An 18,134-nucleotide genomic window follows, 5' to 3' on the forward strand; every position below is an offset into this window, starting at 1 on the left:
CAACAGCCGTCCAAAATAAACTCTGCCATGGGGACCCCAGGCATCTCTCCCCAGAGCAATAGGGGGACAGGTAATTCCTCTTTTATAAAAAGGTCAGTACAACAGGCTCCTAAGCACGTTAAAATCAATGCCCTCACTTCCCCCGTGCAACGGAAGCTCGCTAGGAAAGGCATTCGCATCATCTTTGGCTCAGTCTCCCTGGCAGGGGCTCGGCCTGTTCAGCACCAACTCAGTGCGAGGGAAAGGGTTAGCCAAGGCCAGCCGACATCCCAGGACGCAGCTCCAATTGGTGTGGTAGCAAATAATCAGAAACACCCCCGTTATTTTTCCTGCTACAGGTTAGGCTTCTTAACAGGAAGATACCGAAACTCAGCACGTGGTCAGGAAGCATCGCCCCCGACGCAGATCTGCCAGCTCTTCTCAGCCCTGACGTACTGCACCATCTCCTTTCCCGGTTACCCGCAGACTGCCAAAGCACCCAAGCTGCTTCCAGCCCCCGCCACAGCCTCCTCCACTTGAGTTTTTAAGAAAGAGGCCCATTCTCCTTCAAAGGGCCAAACAGCCAGGGAAAACAAACAAACAAACAAACAAACAAACAAAAACCCACCCCAAAGCAGACACACAGACATCTTCAGGGACCAGCATCCTTCCTCTCAACCTACTCTGAAGCAGAGACCCACCCCCAAACCTCCTTCATTCAATAATCCAGTTTAGCAGAGCTCTCCTAAACCAGTAAATCTCAAAACCTCAAAGGACAGAGAGGAACCAGCTTTCTGAAGCGGCCCAGCCAACCCTCACACCTCCTGCCCCATCTTTGTGATGCTTCCCACCTTCCTTCTGCAGCCAGTTTGTCTCTGTGCTGATCCTCAGCCTGTCAAACAGGCAGCCAGAGGATCAGGGTGCTGGGCAGCTGTTAGGGATCCACACCGAGTACAAACTTTCCCCGTCACTTTCTCCTTAACACTTTCTGGCATCTTATGCCTTCTGATTGCCTCAGCCTTACTCCCATCTCGGGCTTCGACCTAACCCGGACGGCATCGGTCCAGCCACAGCCCTGGTGCATCTCCTCATGAGGAGTGGAAGCACTTTAGTATCAGAAAAAATGGAAGAGAAACATAACCGTGAGAAGTGGGGCTGTGTTTCAGCAACAAATACTCCTAAGAATTAAATCGCCATCCCCAAAAGGCTCCAAAAAACCTTGGTCAGTGTTAACAACAGGCCAAAGAGAGTCTGAACGCCGGTGTCCCACAGCCTAAGCCAGTTCACATCAGCGCCAACGAAAGCCACCAGCCCCAAACTCCTGGTGTGCCAAAACCTTCTCTGTGCGCCTGTCTCCAACCTCGCTGCCCTCCCTGGGCTTCTCTGCAGCTGGCCCACGGTTCCTGGCCCACGCGTGACCTTGCAAAACCTCCCAAAACCCCGTCTTCGGTGGAGATAAGGGCTTAGAGACAAAGAAAGACGGCCGGAACCTGCCGGAGCGAGGTTACCGGGGAGGCCGGGCGGTGTCTGCCCCGCCGCTGCCCTCATCTACGGGAGAGGACGAGCCCGGTTTCCCGGGGGGGCTGCTCGGGCCGTGGGGCTGCCCGGGGCCGCCGGCCTCCCTTCCCCGCGGCCCCGGGGGCGCTGTGCGGGGCCGGCGCTCAGGGCCCGGCCTGGGCCCGGAGAAGCCGAGGCCCGCCCCTTCCTCCGCGCCGAGAGGCGGGAGCTGGGAGCCGGGAGCCGCCGCCGCTGCGCTCCGCCATGCCGGTGGGTGCCGGGCCCCGGGGGTTGAGGGGGGGGCGCGGGAGGCCCATCGCGGCCCTCGGCCGGGCCCGCTCAGCGCCTAGGCCCGGCTGAGCCGGGGGCCGTGGTGGGGGTGGGCCCAGCGGAGACGGCGGGGCAAGGGAGGGCTCTGCCCGGTAGCGGGAGGAGCCCCCGGGGCTCCCCAAAAAGCCAGAGGGGTTTGGGCGGACGGGTCGGCCCCGGGGAGGGGGATCGACCCTGCCCCAGGACCCCCCCTCCGGCTCCTCCCGATCCCTCTTTCCCGCACCGTGGCCCACCAGAGCATGCAGGGCATTTGTAAAATAAAAATGGAGAAAATGCTGGCTAGACTGGAAGATCCTCCTGGGATCCGCCGTTCCCAAACTCCTTTCCAGGGTGAATTGTGGCCGTGAGGGTTTTAGCCTCTCAGTGGCGGGTGGGGGGCAGAAGGTGGGTTTGAACAGAAAGAAGTAGGGGTTGTGGGTAACAAATAAAAAACGGCTTTACTTTTCTTTTTTAAGGAAAGTAAAAGCATGTGCAAGAAAAGGAAGTTAGGATCCGTCTGGTGCCCAAGGTTGAACATGATGATTAGTGATACAGGCAACCGCGTTTATGTTGACCCGGTATCTCTCACTAGTAGCAAAGATAACACTGGGGCCCCAGAGGAGCGAAGGGGTGAAAAAAAACAGCACTAAGGTTCCTTAAATTTCAGTTTCGTTGATATTTTTATAAGTTTATTATGTTGGGGACTAGAGGCCTTGTAGACACAAGAAGGATAGCGTGGGCAAGCACCGAAAACCTTGCAGACTCAGTCAGGACAGTGGGTAGCTGGAGGCAGGAGACTTGATTTTCCTGGGCTTCCCAGGGCAAGTGGAGTGAGTCCAGCAGAGGCCCACAGAGATGGCAACCTGCGCTGACCCTGAAGGTGGCCCTGCTCTGAGTGGGGGCCATACAGTCTCCAAAGGCCCCTCAGGATTATGCCGTGAGGGACAGCACAAGGATGCCATAGGGAGGAGTACCGGGAGCTGTCAGTTTTCCTGAGGATCCCTTAGTGGCATGCATGGACCTTTTGGTTGGGGAGGATTTGAACGCACCTCCCCAAGGAAAAAGGCAAGTGTGGAGGACGAGTGCTCGTGGTGTGTTGCCAGCTGCACCCTCCCTGACCCCTCGTCTACCTCTTTTCAGAAACACGAGTTTTTTGTGGACATGACCTGCGAAGGCTGCTCCAATGCGGTCACCCGTGTCCTGCACAGGCTGGGAGGTGAGTCAGTGCTGGGTGTGTGACAGCCAGCTCGCCAGAGCAACGCCAGCTCCGGGGCAGGATGTCAGTGCCCTGGGATCCTCCACCTTGCAATGGTAGCGTTGTGGGTAAAAGCAGAAGGTGGCTGGTTGGAAACCTCTGCTCCGAGCCTGCTGCTTAGTCAGTGAGAAGTCGCTGATTGTTCATTCGCAGGATTTGTGTGACCCTTGGAAAAATGTCACGGGAGGGAGGAGCTGCCGTGGCTTCAGGTGGCTCTGAATCACCAGAGCCTCATCCTGAGTCTTCTGGGAACCACACTGGTAGACCCTTGCTCAGGCTGCCAGAAGGAAGGGATGTCCTGCCAGGCATTGTTCCCAAGGAGTCCCAGAGTATCTGTGGTGCTTCCCTAGATGTGTCATCAGCGTCCATGTGCAGAGCTGTCACAGCGAAGAGCTGCTGAGCAGAGTGTTTGGTGGTTGTCTGTACAGCCCGTTTTTAATACCACCTGGAAAATTATAACGCATGTCTCCTTTGTGCTGGGATTACCAAGAGAGAAGGATCTAACCCACACTCACCAGCTGTGAGGACCTGTCATCCTGCTCCAAGTTGCACCGAGTGAGAACAGCTTTCAGTCACCAAGGTGAAGGCCTTGCAAATTCTTCCAGACCCTGTCACCAGGCTGTGGTGATTGCACTTCTTCTGTATGTGGTTGTCGGCACCTCCATCACTCTTCAACATGGTGGCCAGTATCAGCCTCATGTGATGACGTGGCAGAGCTCTCAAAGCTGATACATACCTACAAGTTTTGTGGAAATATGTGGCTGGATAGAGACTTCATGTCCAGTTCCTTTCACTGGGCTGAGAGTGGCTTACTCTTCTTAGCCACTGGGAAATCCACATGGGAAAATGTCTTTTCCTTCCTCTTACAGCTGCTAGCTAGCTGGTACCACCACTGAGGAAATCTGACCTGACCCTGTCCTAACCCCTACACTAACTCCCTTGTTAGTGCCTAGTCTTGCTAAACCACAGCGCAGGCTGAGCTGCTTGGAGATTATAGTGGTTGGTTTAAACTCAGCTCATTCTGGTTATTTCATGAGTGGTTGCGTTGATCCAAGGTGGGGTGAGCAGATTAAAGCAGTTGAGAAACTGTGGTGCCCGATGCAGATCTGTAAGGAGATCTGGCTTCCTTCATACCGTTGCTGCAGGATACCAGTTTGGTTTTGCTGGCTGGTGGTGGTATCAGGGTTTGCTGGCAGGAGGCACGTGTACATTTGACTCGTGGCCTTAGGAGCCATCAAATGTGTGAAGGTGAGTTTTCCCTGTGCTCACACCATTTGGCTGCTTCTAGCTGTGCAAAATTTTTTTCCTTTCCTCGTAGGTGTCCAGTTTGATATTGACTTGCCCAACAAGAAGGTGTGCATCGACTCAGAGCACAACGTTGACACCCTGTTGGAAACTCTAAAGAAGACTGGAAAGAACGCTTCCTACCTTGGGGAGAAGTCCGCGCAGTAGCCTTGCCTGGTGTAAGGAGGCTAGGTATATACCAGGTGTATGAAATGCTGAAGAGAGAGATCTGAGATTTTTCCAGCTCTTCTAGTAAAAGAGGCTGCTTCCTGGGAAGCACAAAGTAGGAAGGACCTGCAGGTCCAGCTTCAGCAAACCCCTCATATCGAAGAAGCAGCAGCAAGACCGTGTATAGCCAGCACCATTTCTGTCTGGGACCCCTTAGCTGCTCTGGAAAGCCTATGTGATCCCAACCATGGTTGTAGTGGAGAGGTAGAACATAGTCTTTGTGCCATTCCCAGGTGAACCTAGAGCTTGCCAGAATGTATCATGCATGAAAACAAATCCCAAAGACAGTCACCAGCTGACCAGAGGGAGTTGTGGCCCCCAACAATACCAAGGAGGGTGATGGGACACAAAGACCCCTGTGGGTGTGTGATTCAGGGGGTTGGTTGTTAGCACCAGGACCTCCAACATCTGATTCTGTTGATATCGCTGTTAATCCTCCACTAAACTCAAGGATGGAAAAAGAGCAGCACCCTGCTACCCTCATGGACGTAAAATGTTGGGTTTCAGTCTAGCTCCCAGTGCTCAAAGCCCCTGGCCAACTGGACATCTATCCCAAAGACAACCTGATTGTTGCAGCCTGTCAGTTTTCCTAGAGTCCCAGCACTACGAGGACATGTACGAAACTCTTCCCTGACTGTGAAATGTTTTTGCAGACAGGGTTCAATTTCAGTGGAAAAGAATGAATTGGGAGAGGGCTGCTCACTCACTGCATGTACTGTTCTTTAGTGTCCAAGATGATTACACTGCATCTCTTAAGAGCTTGTTTCTATCAGTAGAGCTTTCTAATCCAATGACATTGTTTTAAACTGGTCTAGTTTGATCATCACAAATGCCCAGCACAGATGCATTGAAACCAGTTCATGCTGATTTAATTCCCTGTCAGTAAATTAAATCGAGGATTTACATCAGCAGGAATTAAACTGCTACAAGAAAGAGTTGAGCTGATACTGATGTGTGTATGCAATAGATCTGCATTGTTTTAACAGACTGACTTAACAGATTTAAAATCTGCAATTTGTATCGTTTGAGCAAGCTCTCAGTACTTCTTGGAAATTATTTAAAATCATAGCTATAATCAATAACATTGCTATTTAAAACAGAGAGAGAAACATGCTCTGAATTGATTAGTGCCTTAAATAGTTTTCAGCTGGTAGTATTGACCACGTGTTTTCATCTTGCAGGGACTTGTGGACTGTGTCTCAAGTGCCTGCAAAAGTTAACCATTACAGCAAAGCCAATCTTGAATAATGTGGATGTGTCCCTTTTTGCCCTGGCCCTGTGTTCTCACCACTTTCCTTATATTACATCAAGGCAGCTAGGGAGTCAGTTCAGCTGGCTGACCTGGCAGAACATTTTTCTTGATGCTTTTGTTTTCCTATTGGATTTAACTGAAGTTGTTTGACTTACCCAAGGATCGTAAGATCCAAAACAAAGGAAAGGGGTGGCTGGACTGCCCTTGATATTAGTTTGTTGCTAGATCACCTCAGCTGTCATGGGAAAAAGAACTAAATTTAAGTTTTACAGCACATTTCCCTCATAGGGAATATTTTAGGCGTTCATCTATAAAAGGAGGGAGGGAGGGAGGGGAAGTTGCAAATCATTGGCGTAGAGCTGAGGTGGATGGCTTTCGTTTGGCTTGTGACCGGCAGAGGGCATCTTTGTATAACGTTATCTCCTCTGTGCCTTGGTATTTTTTTCCATCTAGGTATGTATGTATTTATTTATTTATTTATTTATTTTGCAGGAACTCAAACATGACTTCAGCAAAAAGATGGCTTAACTGTTTGCATATGTCCCAACTTGCTCTGTCATTTGACCTTTGCTACCCTGCCAGATGTCGGAAAGCAGAGGGCTGGCAGGAGGAGACAACTGCGTCTTGGGCTTTAAAACTGGAGAAATCTAAGGGAGGGGGTTATATGCTGTTTCTACTCCCACAGTAAATCGAGGTGCTGCTTCTATCTTTCAGTGCATGTCTATGTGTCTTGTGTGTCTTTGTACTGCTTTAAGTGGTTTTCTGTGAAAGAGATGGCTCTTAGGGATGGGAAACTACCCATTACGTGCAAGACAGGTCTCCCAGGAAATTGCACCTATCTTTGGAAGTTGACTGCAATTTCTGCCTGAAGGACATGTCTCAGGAGAACTGAGCTTGAACGTCACTTAGATTCAGGGAATCTGTGTCTTGGCAGATGTCTTTCCATCTTAAAACAGACAAACTTTCCATTTGGGATGCAGGTGCTGGGAAGAAGGGACTCTTGCAGCCCCTGTAAGTCAAGGTCCTTTTGAGCTAGATGGGCCCACAAGGCAGAAGTCACTGAACCCCAGCAACTTGATTGAGCTTGCAGGCCAACCAAATTGCAAGCAGGAACAGGGAACACAGACTCAACCTAGGTTTAGTACAGTGCTTTTTAGGGCACTGCTTGACCATATAAATGTGAGGAATCATTCCGGATCCTGGGCCCACCTCAAGACACCTGGATCGGTCCCTTCCCCTAGCAAGAGTTCCTCTTGCTCCCTTCCCTGCTCACATATAAAATTTCAACCAAATAGGTAATAGCATCATGGTGCCCTGATGCAGGGTGGGATCCCCAGGTGCTGCATGCACCCACAGATACAGTAGAACACCTGTGCTGATAAGAAATGCAGAAGGGATGGAGGAAGGGAAGGGAGTGGGAATCTCTCCAAGGTCTCTTACTTCTCAGCCCAGTGACCAGGCTATACTGTTGCTTTGCCCAGCTTCCATCCATTTAATTCAAGTTTTCAGCCCAGTGAAAGGATTGCATGTGTCTGTCCCAGTCTGCTGTCTCTCGTTTCAGCTGGGTGATGTCTCCCATGCCTACCAGTCACATGTGAATTGTTCTACAGAAAGAAAAACCAACTAAAGTTTGAAGGAAAACATTACTCTTAAGAATTTTTTCACCCTTGTACATTGAGATCACTTTTGACATAGTTGCAATTTATACTTTCCTAGAGTGGTTTAGTACTTCAAAGTTCTTCTTTACCATTGATCTAAAGCACAATTAATTGCTGTAGATGCACTTGCAGGAGCTGGAGACACTTTTTATTACTTCTTAGTTTAAGGGAAGCTAAAGGATAAAAGTGTAACATCACTGCATTATTTTCTTGCATTAAAATCTCCCAGTAGCACAAGTTTCCAGAACCAAGGCCCAGAACCACAACCTATTTCTGCTTTGTGCCTGTGCACTCAGATACATGGCATGACACCTCCGGGGTCCGGGGTGAGTGAATCCCTTTCCCTAGCCCCACCCCCCCCCCCCTTGCTGGTCTGCGCTGGTGTTTGCCAGTGTTAGTTATTATTTATTTCTTTCAGCTTCCTCCCAGGCATGGCCAGTGCATCCACCAGCAGCTGGTTGCCCGGTGGCTCAGCTCTGGTGGCAGTGGGCTGGGGAAGAACACGTGCTGTGGGTTTGGCATGGAGCTGGATGGCATGTGGTGGCACGGCTGGCCTTGGAGCCAGCAGTCCTTGTGGCACTTGCTCTCTGCCATACTGGCAGGCAGGACTGGCAGTGCTGTGCCCACAGAGGAGAACTCACAGTCTGTCTTGCTGTAAACCAGGCTGCTCGTCCTTGATGTCTGGGCTGCAGCTTATGCTATCCACAATCCCCCAGCTACTCTGCTCCCCTCTCCCTGCTCTGCTGAACTGTCTTTTGGTTAAAGCCTGCTTATCTCTGAGCCAGACAAGGAAAGGTTTCTACCCACTTCTGGCCGGTAGGTTCACGCAGATACCTCAAGTTTCAGCACCCATCTTGCATGGCTGCAGCCTCCCAGGCCTCCCCTTCACCATTCAGTGGGCGTGCAGGGGCTGGACACTGCTTTAAACTCTTTCCTACTGCAAAAATGACTTTGCTGCTTTGGGTGGAAATCGGCTGCAGTGGCAAGCTGTGGCCAGCCCAAGCTGGCTGCACAGTGTGGTGGGAATACACGCTGCCCAGAGGGGAGAGGAGCGACCCTTCACAAAGCTGCCCAGAGCTGTCTGCATCCACCGGAGCAGCGATGTCCAGGCTGGGGACTCTTCCCCTCCTGGTCCCTGCCCTGGACTTTAAGAAATGCCTCTAACTGTCTCTCCCAGCAAGAAATCTTTACGTTAGGCTGCTGTGCTCTACCCAGCCATTAGTGTCATTTAGAGCCCCTATAACTTCCCTGTGTGCGCAGCATGGCAAGGGCTGCCCACAGCCCCTTTCCTGAGGTGTCCCTGCCACTTGCTTTCCAACGGAGACTGTGCGTGTGTTGGGTTTGTGGGCTTTCATTCCTGATGGCTTGTGGCATTTGATGTCCTGCTCCTCACTCGCTGTTCCAGAGCAGAGGGGACAGAGGGATAACGAAGTCTGCATGGGCCGCCTGTCTCTGGTGCCGTACCTGAGGATGCTGATGGGATTGAGCAGTTGGGAAAGCACCAAGGGCTCCCGTCAGCCCTGCTTCAGACTTCCTCCAGTGGCCCCAGTGCTCAGACCCTCCCATCGCATCCCTCTTCCTTTCCCCCAGCCCTGTGGAGAAGGGAAGGGAGCTGCTAATGTTTCTTCTCCAGCTGAGAGGAGGGAAGCACTGTGATGGTTGCTAACCCCAGCACTTCAGGCACATTTAGTGAAAATACCAAAGAACGGGGACAATTCCTATTAAAGCAGGGCTGGAGGATGACACCCAAGCTGCAGCTTGTTTTCACCAGCAAAAGCCCAGTGGGGCAGCATCGCATGGGCTTCCCCATCAACCTTGCAGGCTTATCGGGGAACAGGGCGTTTCAGCCAGACCAGGCAATCTGCAGAACGCTCTCGTTCTGCCTGCTTTCCTTTCCTCTGGATAAGATAAGGTGTTTGGGGAAGATGACCTGCTGGTTCTGCCTGCAGGACAGTGAGCACAGGAGGCTCTTCACCAATTCTGAAGCAGTGGCTCTGCGGGAGCACAGGGTGCCTCCCAAAAGGCTACCTCTTCCATGAACATGCAGCCAGAGCTGAGTAATGACACCCTGTGACAGTCCTTGCTTTGGTGCGTGGGTCGCATTTGGGCTGATTACAGCTGGGCTAGGGAAGTTAAGGAAGGACGATCAGTCTGAACAGAGCAGCAGACCCGCAGGGTGGCTGTCTGAGCGGCTTATGGAAAAGCTTTGGGAGAAACAACAGCTCTTTCACAGAGTCTAAAAAGGATAAGACAGTCAGTACCTAAGCAGAGTCTCTTTGCTCCACCACTGCCCAACTTCAAGATCTTCAAAATCTTCGTTCATCATGTTGCCCTGAAATTGGCTCCTAGGTTGCATGTCGTGGAGAGGGACCCCAAAAAGCCTGCACAGCTAACGTGGTCACAATAATTCCCACAGTAAACAATATGCCAGACACTGTGAGGCCGTTTTCAGACAAGGAAATGCTCAGTTTGCAATGCAAACAGGAAAGGGTGGCACTTTTTGGAAAAGGAGCTTTCCTGTACCACAGACACCCTGGCTCTGCAGGACATCCCAGTGACCTGCTGGAAGAGGGATGTGTCAGCTCTTCCAGCTGCAGGATGAGCAGCTGGTGAGGTGCAGTTCAGTGCATTGCCATCCGTGAATATGTCCTCCCAGCAGCAGGAGTTCACTTCTGGCTTCCTCACAAGGTTCTCAGCCCAGCTCCAGCTGAACTGCGAGAGTCCGTGAATTGCCTCTAACTGCAGCACCAGTAAGAACTGGGCAAACCCGGAGGGATGGGCTTTAAAGGTTCTTTTGTTTCCCCTGCCTCAAAATTATCTCCCCCACCCCGTGGTTTTTCCAACAGAAGGCATTTGCTTTTCTCACCGATCATTGCTCTTCTTGTAGTGCTGCTGGGCTTCTGGGTGTCATTTTTCACCCAGTGTTACCTTCCCTTTCTTTTTAAACCAAAATCTGAGTTCAGTGGAAAAGTCTACAGCCTCCAAAGCCCAGTCCTTTATCCACAAAAGAAAAAGCTGCCTTGGTCATCCCAGAGCCGCCTTAAGCACCACTGGCTTTTTGGTGCTTTCTAATTACCAGATGACAGGCACGCGATGATTTTAGCCAAAGGAGCAGTTGTACTCAGTTGAACCACCCAGTAAATGAGAGAATTTCCAAAATAGCACCACAGGCTGCAGAAAGCAGACAAGGGATGGGAGATCCCCCTCGGTGCCTGCAAATGGTGATTCCTGATGGCTTGGAGACGTAAATTGCTGTGAAATTTCAGGGTGGGAAAGAAGGGTTCAGTTTGCAACAATCTCAGGAATTCCACAGGCGTGTCGTGTCTGGGTGTTAAGACTGTTACACAGGGGATTCATTACCAAGAGATGGGGATTTTCTAGTCTTATTCTGCTGTTAAATGTTTGCTGTAAGAAACAACCCGCCTTAGGCTTCCACCTTCGCTCGCCTGCCTGATCCCAGCCCAGGCATGGCAGTAGCAGAGCTGGGGGCTGGATGAGCACCATGACTGATGTTTGACTTGCAGGCAGGATCATACCCCCACGCTTTTGGGATCAACACCTGCAACGTTGCCCCGACCAGCTGCTTTTTGAACTAGGGCCGTGCAGCTGGACCCGAAGGTCCCAGTTGCACTGGGCTGGGTGTCCATAGTCACAAGCATCACCCTAAGTGATCGTACATCTCTGCCTACGGAGGCCAAGTAGGATGAAACAGACTGATAATGTGGTCCGTTGGAGGGACTCAAGCTCCCAAGCTGGCTGGAAAAAAGCTTGGCAGTCTTTCTGCATTAAATGTGCTGGTCTTGCATCTTTTCAGTATGGTCTACAAAGACCCAATCTTCCTTGTCGTGAGGCCACAGCCAGGCTGAGGCCACTCTGTAATGGGTGATGTGCTGAGCTGTCCTGATGCTTGCTGCACTGACGTACAGAGCAACACCGAAGGCCCTTGCTGGTTCCCACTCCCCTGTCAATACACGCAGATTCCCTGTGTGACCATCCCAGGCAGCTTTCCACATTGCAGCTTCCAAAACAGCAAAACACATGGGGACCTGACAGACTCCCCCTCCAAGACTGTGGCAGTGTAAATAGGAAGAAAAAAAAACACAAACAAAAAACAGGCTTAATTAAGGACTTCAAGAGCAGGAAATGTGTACATGTGTGCTAGCCAGAGCACAAATATTTTCTTTCGGAGCTGCTTTCTCCAAGGGTTCAGCAAGGTGATCAAGGCTGGGTTACAGAGCGAGGGCAGCAAACAGTTCCCAGCCCCTCCGGAAGGCAGCAGCCACAGGGCACTGCTGTTCTGCCTCCTTCCCTGGTGCTCCCGCTTTTGGCTTTAGCCTCCCACAGTATATACTGAAGCTATTCAACCATTTGGCTAAAAGCAGATGGGGAGGGAGAGAAAACAAAGTCAAACGAGAGGGAGAAAGGCAGCTTTTGTGCTGCCTCTGTTTGCAAAAGACAGCCCAAGCCCCTTTCGGACTAAGGTTTAATTTATTGGACTCCGGAGAGCTGAGGTTCACAGCCCCACAGCTGCTGCAGGCGGTGGCATTTTGGGGCAGCGATAGGGAGCAGGGAGAGAGCCAGCTTTCATGAGCGAGCAGCTCCCTCAGAGGTGCTGTGGGATACACGGGGCAGGATACAAGGTCCCTGGCTGCTCTGGGGAGAGCAGATCTGCTCTGTGACTGTTCTGCTCCATGGACCTGTCCCAGGTCACCTGGAAGAGACAAGGGAAACTGGTCTGCGTAAGCAGGAGCCTTCAGCCTGGCCCTTCCTGCTATTGTCCCTCTGCTCATCATGCCTGTTCCTGAGCACCTTCCGAAAGACTGCTGGGTGCTACATAGCTGCGTTCCAGTTTCCTCTTCACCAGTCCAGGCCAGTGGGTTACTGTGCTGTCACTGGGGCAGGGCACAGCCAGAAGAGAGATGCTGCAGCATTTCAGACTTCCCCACAGTTCCCAATTGGTATGAAATTCCCCGAGCAGCACCATCTCTGTCAGCCCAGCTGAGACCTGCTCACCCGTTTTCAACAAATGGATGAGAAAACGTTAAAACAACAAACGCAGCTCATTCCCATGTGAATGAAAGGAGACGCTTGAATGGAGCAGAAATCCACTGTGCCCGAGTACCCTCCTGCCCCATTTCAGATGAACCGAATTCCACCCCCCCCCGAAGCTCCTGCGTGGCCGTGGGCAGAGCTTGGCCCACAGAAGCCAGCGTCAGCATGGTGCACAATGCCCAGCAATCATAACAGGGGCCGCTGGCTTAATCTGTTGTGCATAGCTTTTAAAAAAAACCAACCCACACAGCTATTGTCGGGGTGATCCCGCCGATTGCATCAGAAGTCTGCATGGGACACGGGGCGGTCTCGAGGGCAGGCAGGGTTCAGTGGGGGGGTGCCTGGGGTGCTGCCTGCTTGGGACAGCATTGTAGGGAGCAGCCCTGGTGTCCCTGGGGCTGGATCTCCTGGGCTTGACCTACAAAGAGAGCTATGGCCCTTTGGCTTTTGCCTTGCCTTTGTGTCTCAGCTGAGCTGGTGGGGATTAGTTCTTCATACCATCCCCACAAAGGCATGGGGCAAAGAGCTTAGGGTCTCCCTTTGGTGGAGAAAACCCAGATACTAGTATTTGTAACTATATTTCCCTTTATTTTTCCCTTCCCCGCTTCCCCTGCCTCTGACCAGCACTAAATGCTTGTGCCCTCCCAGGAGCAGCCAGCAAAGCAGGCGGCTCGGTGGGAACGATCCAATTTCCAGGGCAACCGGGACGGGACTGAGTCCAGAGCGTCCTCAACTCACAGTGCCGCTCTTATTTCTTCACGGTTTCCTCTCCATTTGCTTTCTTAATTCAGCCTGTCCTTTGCCAGGGGAGAAGCCAAAAAAGCAGAGATGTGGCACATCCAGAGTCCTCCCCGCTGGCTTTACAACTGCTGGGGGATTTTCAGCTTTCCAGTTTCAGTCGCAGCCCTCCAAGCTTGCCCTGCCCCGAGGTCAAAATATGTCAAAGTATGGTCAAAGCAAGAGCATAGGAAGCCAAGAGGCCAGCTCTGACTCTTTAAAGGCTCTGTGCTGAGCTGTTGGCTTTTTTCACCAAGGGTCCACGTGCTGAAGACAGGGACGTGTAACCCCAAGTAAGGATCACCGTCCTTCGCCACTAGCACTGGCCACCCAGGGCCACCTCCGCCATGAACCTGCTGAGGACAGCTGGGACTACAATTCCTGGTGTGTCCAAAGGAAAACCAGAAAGGTGGGGACCCTGTGTCCCACCTATCATCTCAGCTAAGTGTCTCCAAACCCCTCCTGCCATCCACTTGCTTCCCTTCTCCCTGGCAGAGCCAGTCTGTCCACAACTCCTCCAAACAGGGTCTCAGCATGCCAGTGGAGCGGTGGGCGCTCAGCTGCGTGCCAGGCAGAGAGGCTGTGTTAGCAAGAAGCCAGCAAACCTTCTCCATGAGCCGCCCAGAGCGCCAACAAACAGCAGGAGCTGCACTTGGGATAGATGCTGGAAGAGCCGCTTTGAGGCAAAGGGAGCTGGGCACGAACCAGCACCACGCTCTGCCAGGGAAAACAATAGACCCAACCCCATGCAACCCAACGTGGGAGGGTTTTAAAATTCATTTCTAGAGTGGGATAACACAGAAAAACCTCCAGCTGTTATTTTCAGATTTACAAACCCAACCGAGGAGCTGCCAATTGCTGCCAGAGAAGAAAACTTGTTTGGGTGTGTGTGTACATAAAAAGGAAAGCCAGGCGTTGCTCCCCACTCCTGGCATTGTCTCTCTGGCCCCCGACTGGGCAGCGGCTAAGCCCCACAGCTCACGGGAGAGTGGGGAGGGAAAGTGTCCCTGTCCCACGCTGAAATGGGTCCTCCCAGGTTTGCAGAGCAGAGCTTGCTCCCAGGCTGGGGGCGAGCAGCTGGAGCCCGCTCCCCAACACGTCAGCCTGGGACCACGCTCCAGCTGCGGCCATCGGTAGGTGCAAAAAAAAGGGGGCCAGGAGAGGAAACCTCGCTCCCTGTTAGTCCCTCCCTTCCTTTCTTCCACACAGAGTTCCAGCAAGGTCAAAGGGAGGGGTGCACTTTCTGATTCCACTGGAAAAGGTTGAACATAGAGGGATTTGGGGAAGGGACAGAGAAAGAGATGTCCCCTCCCGTCCAACCTTTTCACACCCTCCCTTTCCATCCAGAAGCAGCACAGATTCCCTCAGTACCACTCACTATTTCTAATTCCTTGGAGGAAGAACAGCATGGGGGGGGGGCAAACCTTGAGCGAGACGACATCAGCGTCAGCCCAGGCACACCTCAGGCAGCGAGGACCTTCGCTCTTCAGAGATAACTGCGGGCAGAGGAGCAGGAAAGGAGCCCCTGGGCACAGCGGGAGCCAAGCTCCCTTGCTCGCTGCAGGGATGCCCTTGCTGTCCACAGCTGCGTTGGCCTCTGTGTGCATTAGAGAAGGAATAGCTGAATAACCCCGCGCAGGTACGGTGCGAGCTGCCTGGATCCAGATGGGTCACCACCCGTAATCCCAAAGCACAGTGTGGTCTCCCTCCTGTTTTGCAGCTGGGTATCTCCAGAAAGGCCCAGACAATTCCTTGCACCATCCCACTCATCGAGAAAGTTGGTATTCCCCTAATTTCCCAGTTCCCACCTTTTCCCCGAAGTGAACGACAGAATTTTTTGGAACATTCGTGCCATTAAAAATCCACTCCATTAATCCTGGTAATAAATCCTGGGCGAGATCTCTCCCCGGGGTGGCGTGGGCAGAAGGGTTAGCGCAGGAGAGAGGATGCGGCGGGCACCTTTGGGCAAGTCTGAAATTAAGGGGCTGGGGGGTGACATCGCCAATGCTCATGTCTCACCTCTGTAATTTTCTGGTTACTCTTTGCAGATACCTGATATGATTAACGTTCATTAGCAGTCTCAGCATCACACGGGAAAGAATCCAGGGGCCTCTCTCCAGGGCTCCTGTTTCAGGGAAGAACATTTTCCATCAGTTTTTTCCCATAAAAGAGAAGCTTAAAAGGGAGTTCTCCAAGTCTGATGTTTTTTTAAACTGTGGTTCTGGTCCCTCCATCTCCTTAAACAGCTGCCGATAACAGAAGCAGGGCATACGGCGTGGAGAAACACTGCTAATTTTAGTAGAAGGTCCCAAGAGAGGGACCCAGCTCTGGGCCAGGCACAGGATGGAAAGTCACAACGATCGCTCAGGGCCGCGCACGACCTCGCTATTTTGGGGCTGACCATGTTCTACCTTGCCCCGAGCCCACAGACGTGGTGCAGCATCAGCCCCGAGCCTTCCCACAGCCCAGCTATTCCTGCCCGCAGTGCCGCTCCTGCCCACAGCACCGGCTCCTGCCAAACCCCGGCCAAACTGGATGGTGGTTTTTGAAGGGAAGTAAACAAGTTTCAGGGCTAAATTGAGATGCCCAGAACTCATCACACTGAAGCAATGACGGACAGGGTGTTTTCTGCATATGCCCTCAGATGGCAGCCGGATTTTCATCCAGCTAAGGGGGTTGTGTCCTCTTGGGTTTCTTTTACCCCCTGATCAGTGAAATCCCATCAAACTCCAGACAGATGAAGCAAATGATTCCTCCACTGACTGGTCCTTGCAAGGAGCAGAATATTTATGCATATTTATGAATTGTTCAAGGTAGGAAGGTTTTAACGGACCTAGACTCCCCAGGATAAAATCCAGGCTGGGCAGGGGAGTTTAAAGGGGCTCAGAAATGCACTTGGAGATGATTTGGAGGGAGCCAGCAAGCAGACATGTTAGGGAGGTCAGTGCTTTTGCTGTTGGTGTTGGCCTGGAGCGGCTGTGTTTGTAAATCACAGTCATCAGAAACTAAAATCCTCGAACGGTTGTCAGTAGTGCCCCTACCAGCCTGACCTACCCTGTCCCAACAGCCCTTCATGTTGCTGCTTCACGACAGGGATGGCTCAGTCTCCCAAGATATCCTGCTCCAAAGCCTTGCTATCAAAAAGCATTTCCTACTGACTCCCCTGTATCTTCTTTTCTTGCTTCTAAGCCTATCTGTGACTGGCTTCTTCCTCTGTACAAGATCCTCCCAAATGCACATTGCCAAAATAAATCTCATTTTGTCTCCTTTAAGGGACACTCTGTTTAGGGACCCTCCTGCATCCGGCAGTCTGGCTTGTTCGTCTGGTAAATCTCAAGCCAGGGCTTGTTCTGAAGTGAGTTAAGATCGAGCAGAAAGTGTCAGAGCGATAGATTGAAAAATGCGGATTCTCAGGGTGGATATGTGCAGGTTCAGCGGGGGGTGGCCTGAGCACGCCAGGCACACCAGTTGTGCCCTGCCAGCTATGCTGGGATGCAGCCACAGCTCCAGCACAGTCCGATTCCCATCCAGGGATGCTGTAATAGCTCATCCGTGAGCGGTGCTGGAGAGGACGTGGCCTCTTGGGATCCCTCTGCATGGTGTGAAGCTGCATTTCCCGGCTTATACAACAGCAGGACGGCCGGGGCTGTACAGCTGGCAGGGGATGGGGACGGTGCTGGGAGCACCGAGCCATACACAGACTGAATCGCTGTGGGGCAGGGCTGGAAGGAGGGGGGATATTTTGATAGGGTTTTGCCAGCGATGATGGTTAATAGGAGGACAATAAAGTCCTGTTCTTCAGCCTCCACAGGGAACTGCTAAATTTTCCAGACTTTAATTTAACAAGCAGCCCAGCGTCCTGGTCACCAGTGTGCCTTGCCCTCCCCAAGACCGTCTTTCCCTGCTCCTCTTCACTTCCAGCAGTGCACAAGCCTGGAGCGAAGGCAGCCGTCGTTTAAAACCCATGTTCTCAGCTACCATGCTCCTGCAGCCAGCAAATTGTGCTGTGGACAACACCAAGCCCTGCTGCCTGCTTTGCCTCAGCCGTGTTCCCAATCCACGGCAGCTCTGCCCCTTCCCGCTCAGCCCCACTGGACACTCACCAGTCTGCCAGCTGCATGGTGTCCCTGGGAGGGGAGCCGGCTAAATGGCCTCCCAGCAAATCACCAAGGGGCTCCCAGCAAAGACACGGCCCAGGAAAACCACTGCTTTCACTCCAAGATGTAAGGTTGTGGAGGTGATTAAACGAAATTGAAAGGGGTGTGGTTACCAGTGATTGTGGAGCATGTAGCCAATTCATCTGAGAATCAAGCTTTCTAAGAGAACCTCATGCTCATGAGGCAAAAAAGCAGAGGCAGCTGGCCCCAGAAAGCCTTGTGAACCCTGGCATTTGCCTTTCAGGTCTTTTCCTCAACCATGGTTATTGCCCCTGCTTTCCAGATGGCATCTGGATGTCCTGGAGCTGGCACAGCTTCACCTGGGTATTCCCATCAAGGCTGCCTTTTAGGAGAGACTTTAAGGCTGTGTTTATCCGTGCAAAAGAGCTGCCACTGCAGCCCAGGAACTTCCCTCTGCATGTCCCAGGGGCTTGAAGGTGGATTCCTGTTTATTTCCTTAAGCAGCTCTATTCATAGCCTTCAAAAGCTGCCAAGCCGCATCTGTCAGGCCCAAGAAGACTCAAAAGTGCATCTTAGGTAAACACCAGGAGCAACGTGGGACTGCCTGGATTTAGCAGTGTTTGCTGCACTTCTCCCTTGGAAGCTTTATTGCTTCTTCTGCAAGTCATAGGCACATCTCCAACGCAAGGTCTCGAGCAAAAGCAAAGTCAGGCTAAAACACCAGA

The 18,134-nt window shown here is 52.1% G+C and overlaps 1 protein-coding gene across 2 annotated transcripts; it reads left to right on the forward strand.

Moving 5' to 3' along the window:
* The first annotated feature begins 1,319 nt into the window (after window positions 1–1,319).
* Window positions 1,320–6,522, forward strand: ATOX1 (antioxidant 1 copper chaperone). Of its 2 annotated transcripts, none has more exons than XM_049829694.1 (4): window positions 1,320–1,746; window positions 2,926–3,001; window positions 4,359–4,503; window positions 6,297–6,522. In XM_049829694.1, the coding sequence occupies exons 1-3, from the start codon at window positions 1,741–1,743 to the stop codon at window positions 4,490–4,492; spliced, it is 216 nt and encodes a 71-aa protein (XP_049685651.1). In that variant the 5' UTR covers window positions 1,320–1,740; the 3' UTR covers window positions 4,493–4,503; window positions 6,297–6,522. The 2 variants fall into 2 exon arrangements, with proteins under 2 accessions (XP_049685651.1, XP_049685650.1); XM_049829693.1 differs by having other exon boundaries at window positions 1,329–1,746; window positions 4,359–4,516.
* The last annotated feature ends 11,612 nt before the right edge of the window (window positions 6,523–18,134 follow it).

Source organism: Accipiter gentilis, chromosome 26, assembly GCF_929443795.1.
Source record: "Accipiter gentilis chromosome 26, bAccGen1.1, whole genome shotgun sequence".
NCBI classification, from domain to species: Eukaryota; Metazoa; Chordata; class Aves; order Accipitriformes; family Accipitridae; genus Astur; species Astur gentilis.

Excerpts from the sequence above, each read along its gene's own strand:
- ATOX1 (XM_049829694.1), top strand. Across the intron at positions 3,002-4,358 it reads TGTCCTGCACAGGCTGGGAG|GTGTCCAGTTTGATATTGAC; the intron begins GTGAGTCAGTGC and ends CTTTCCTCGTAG.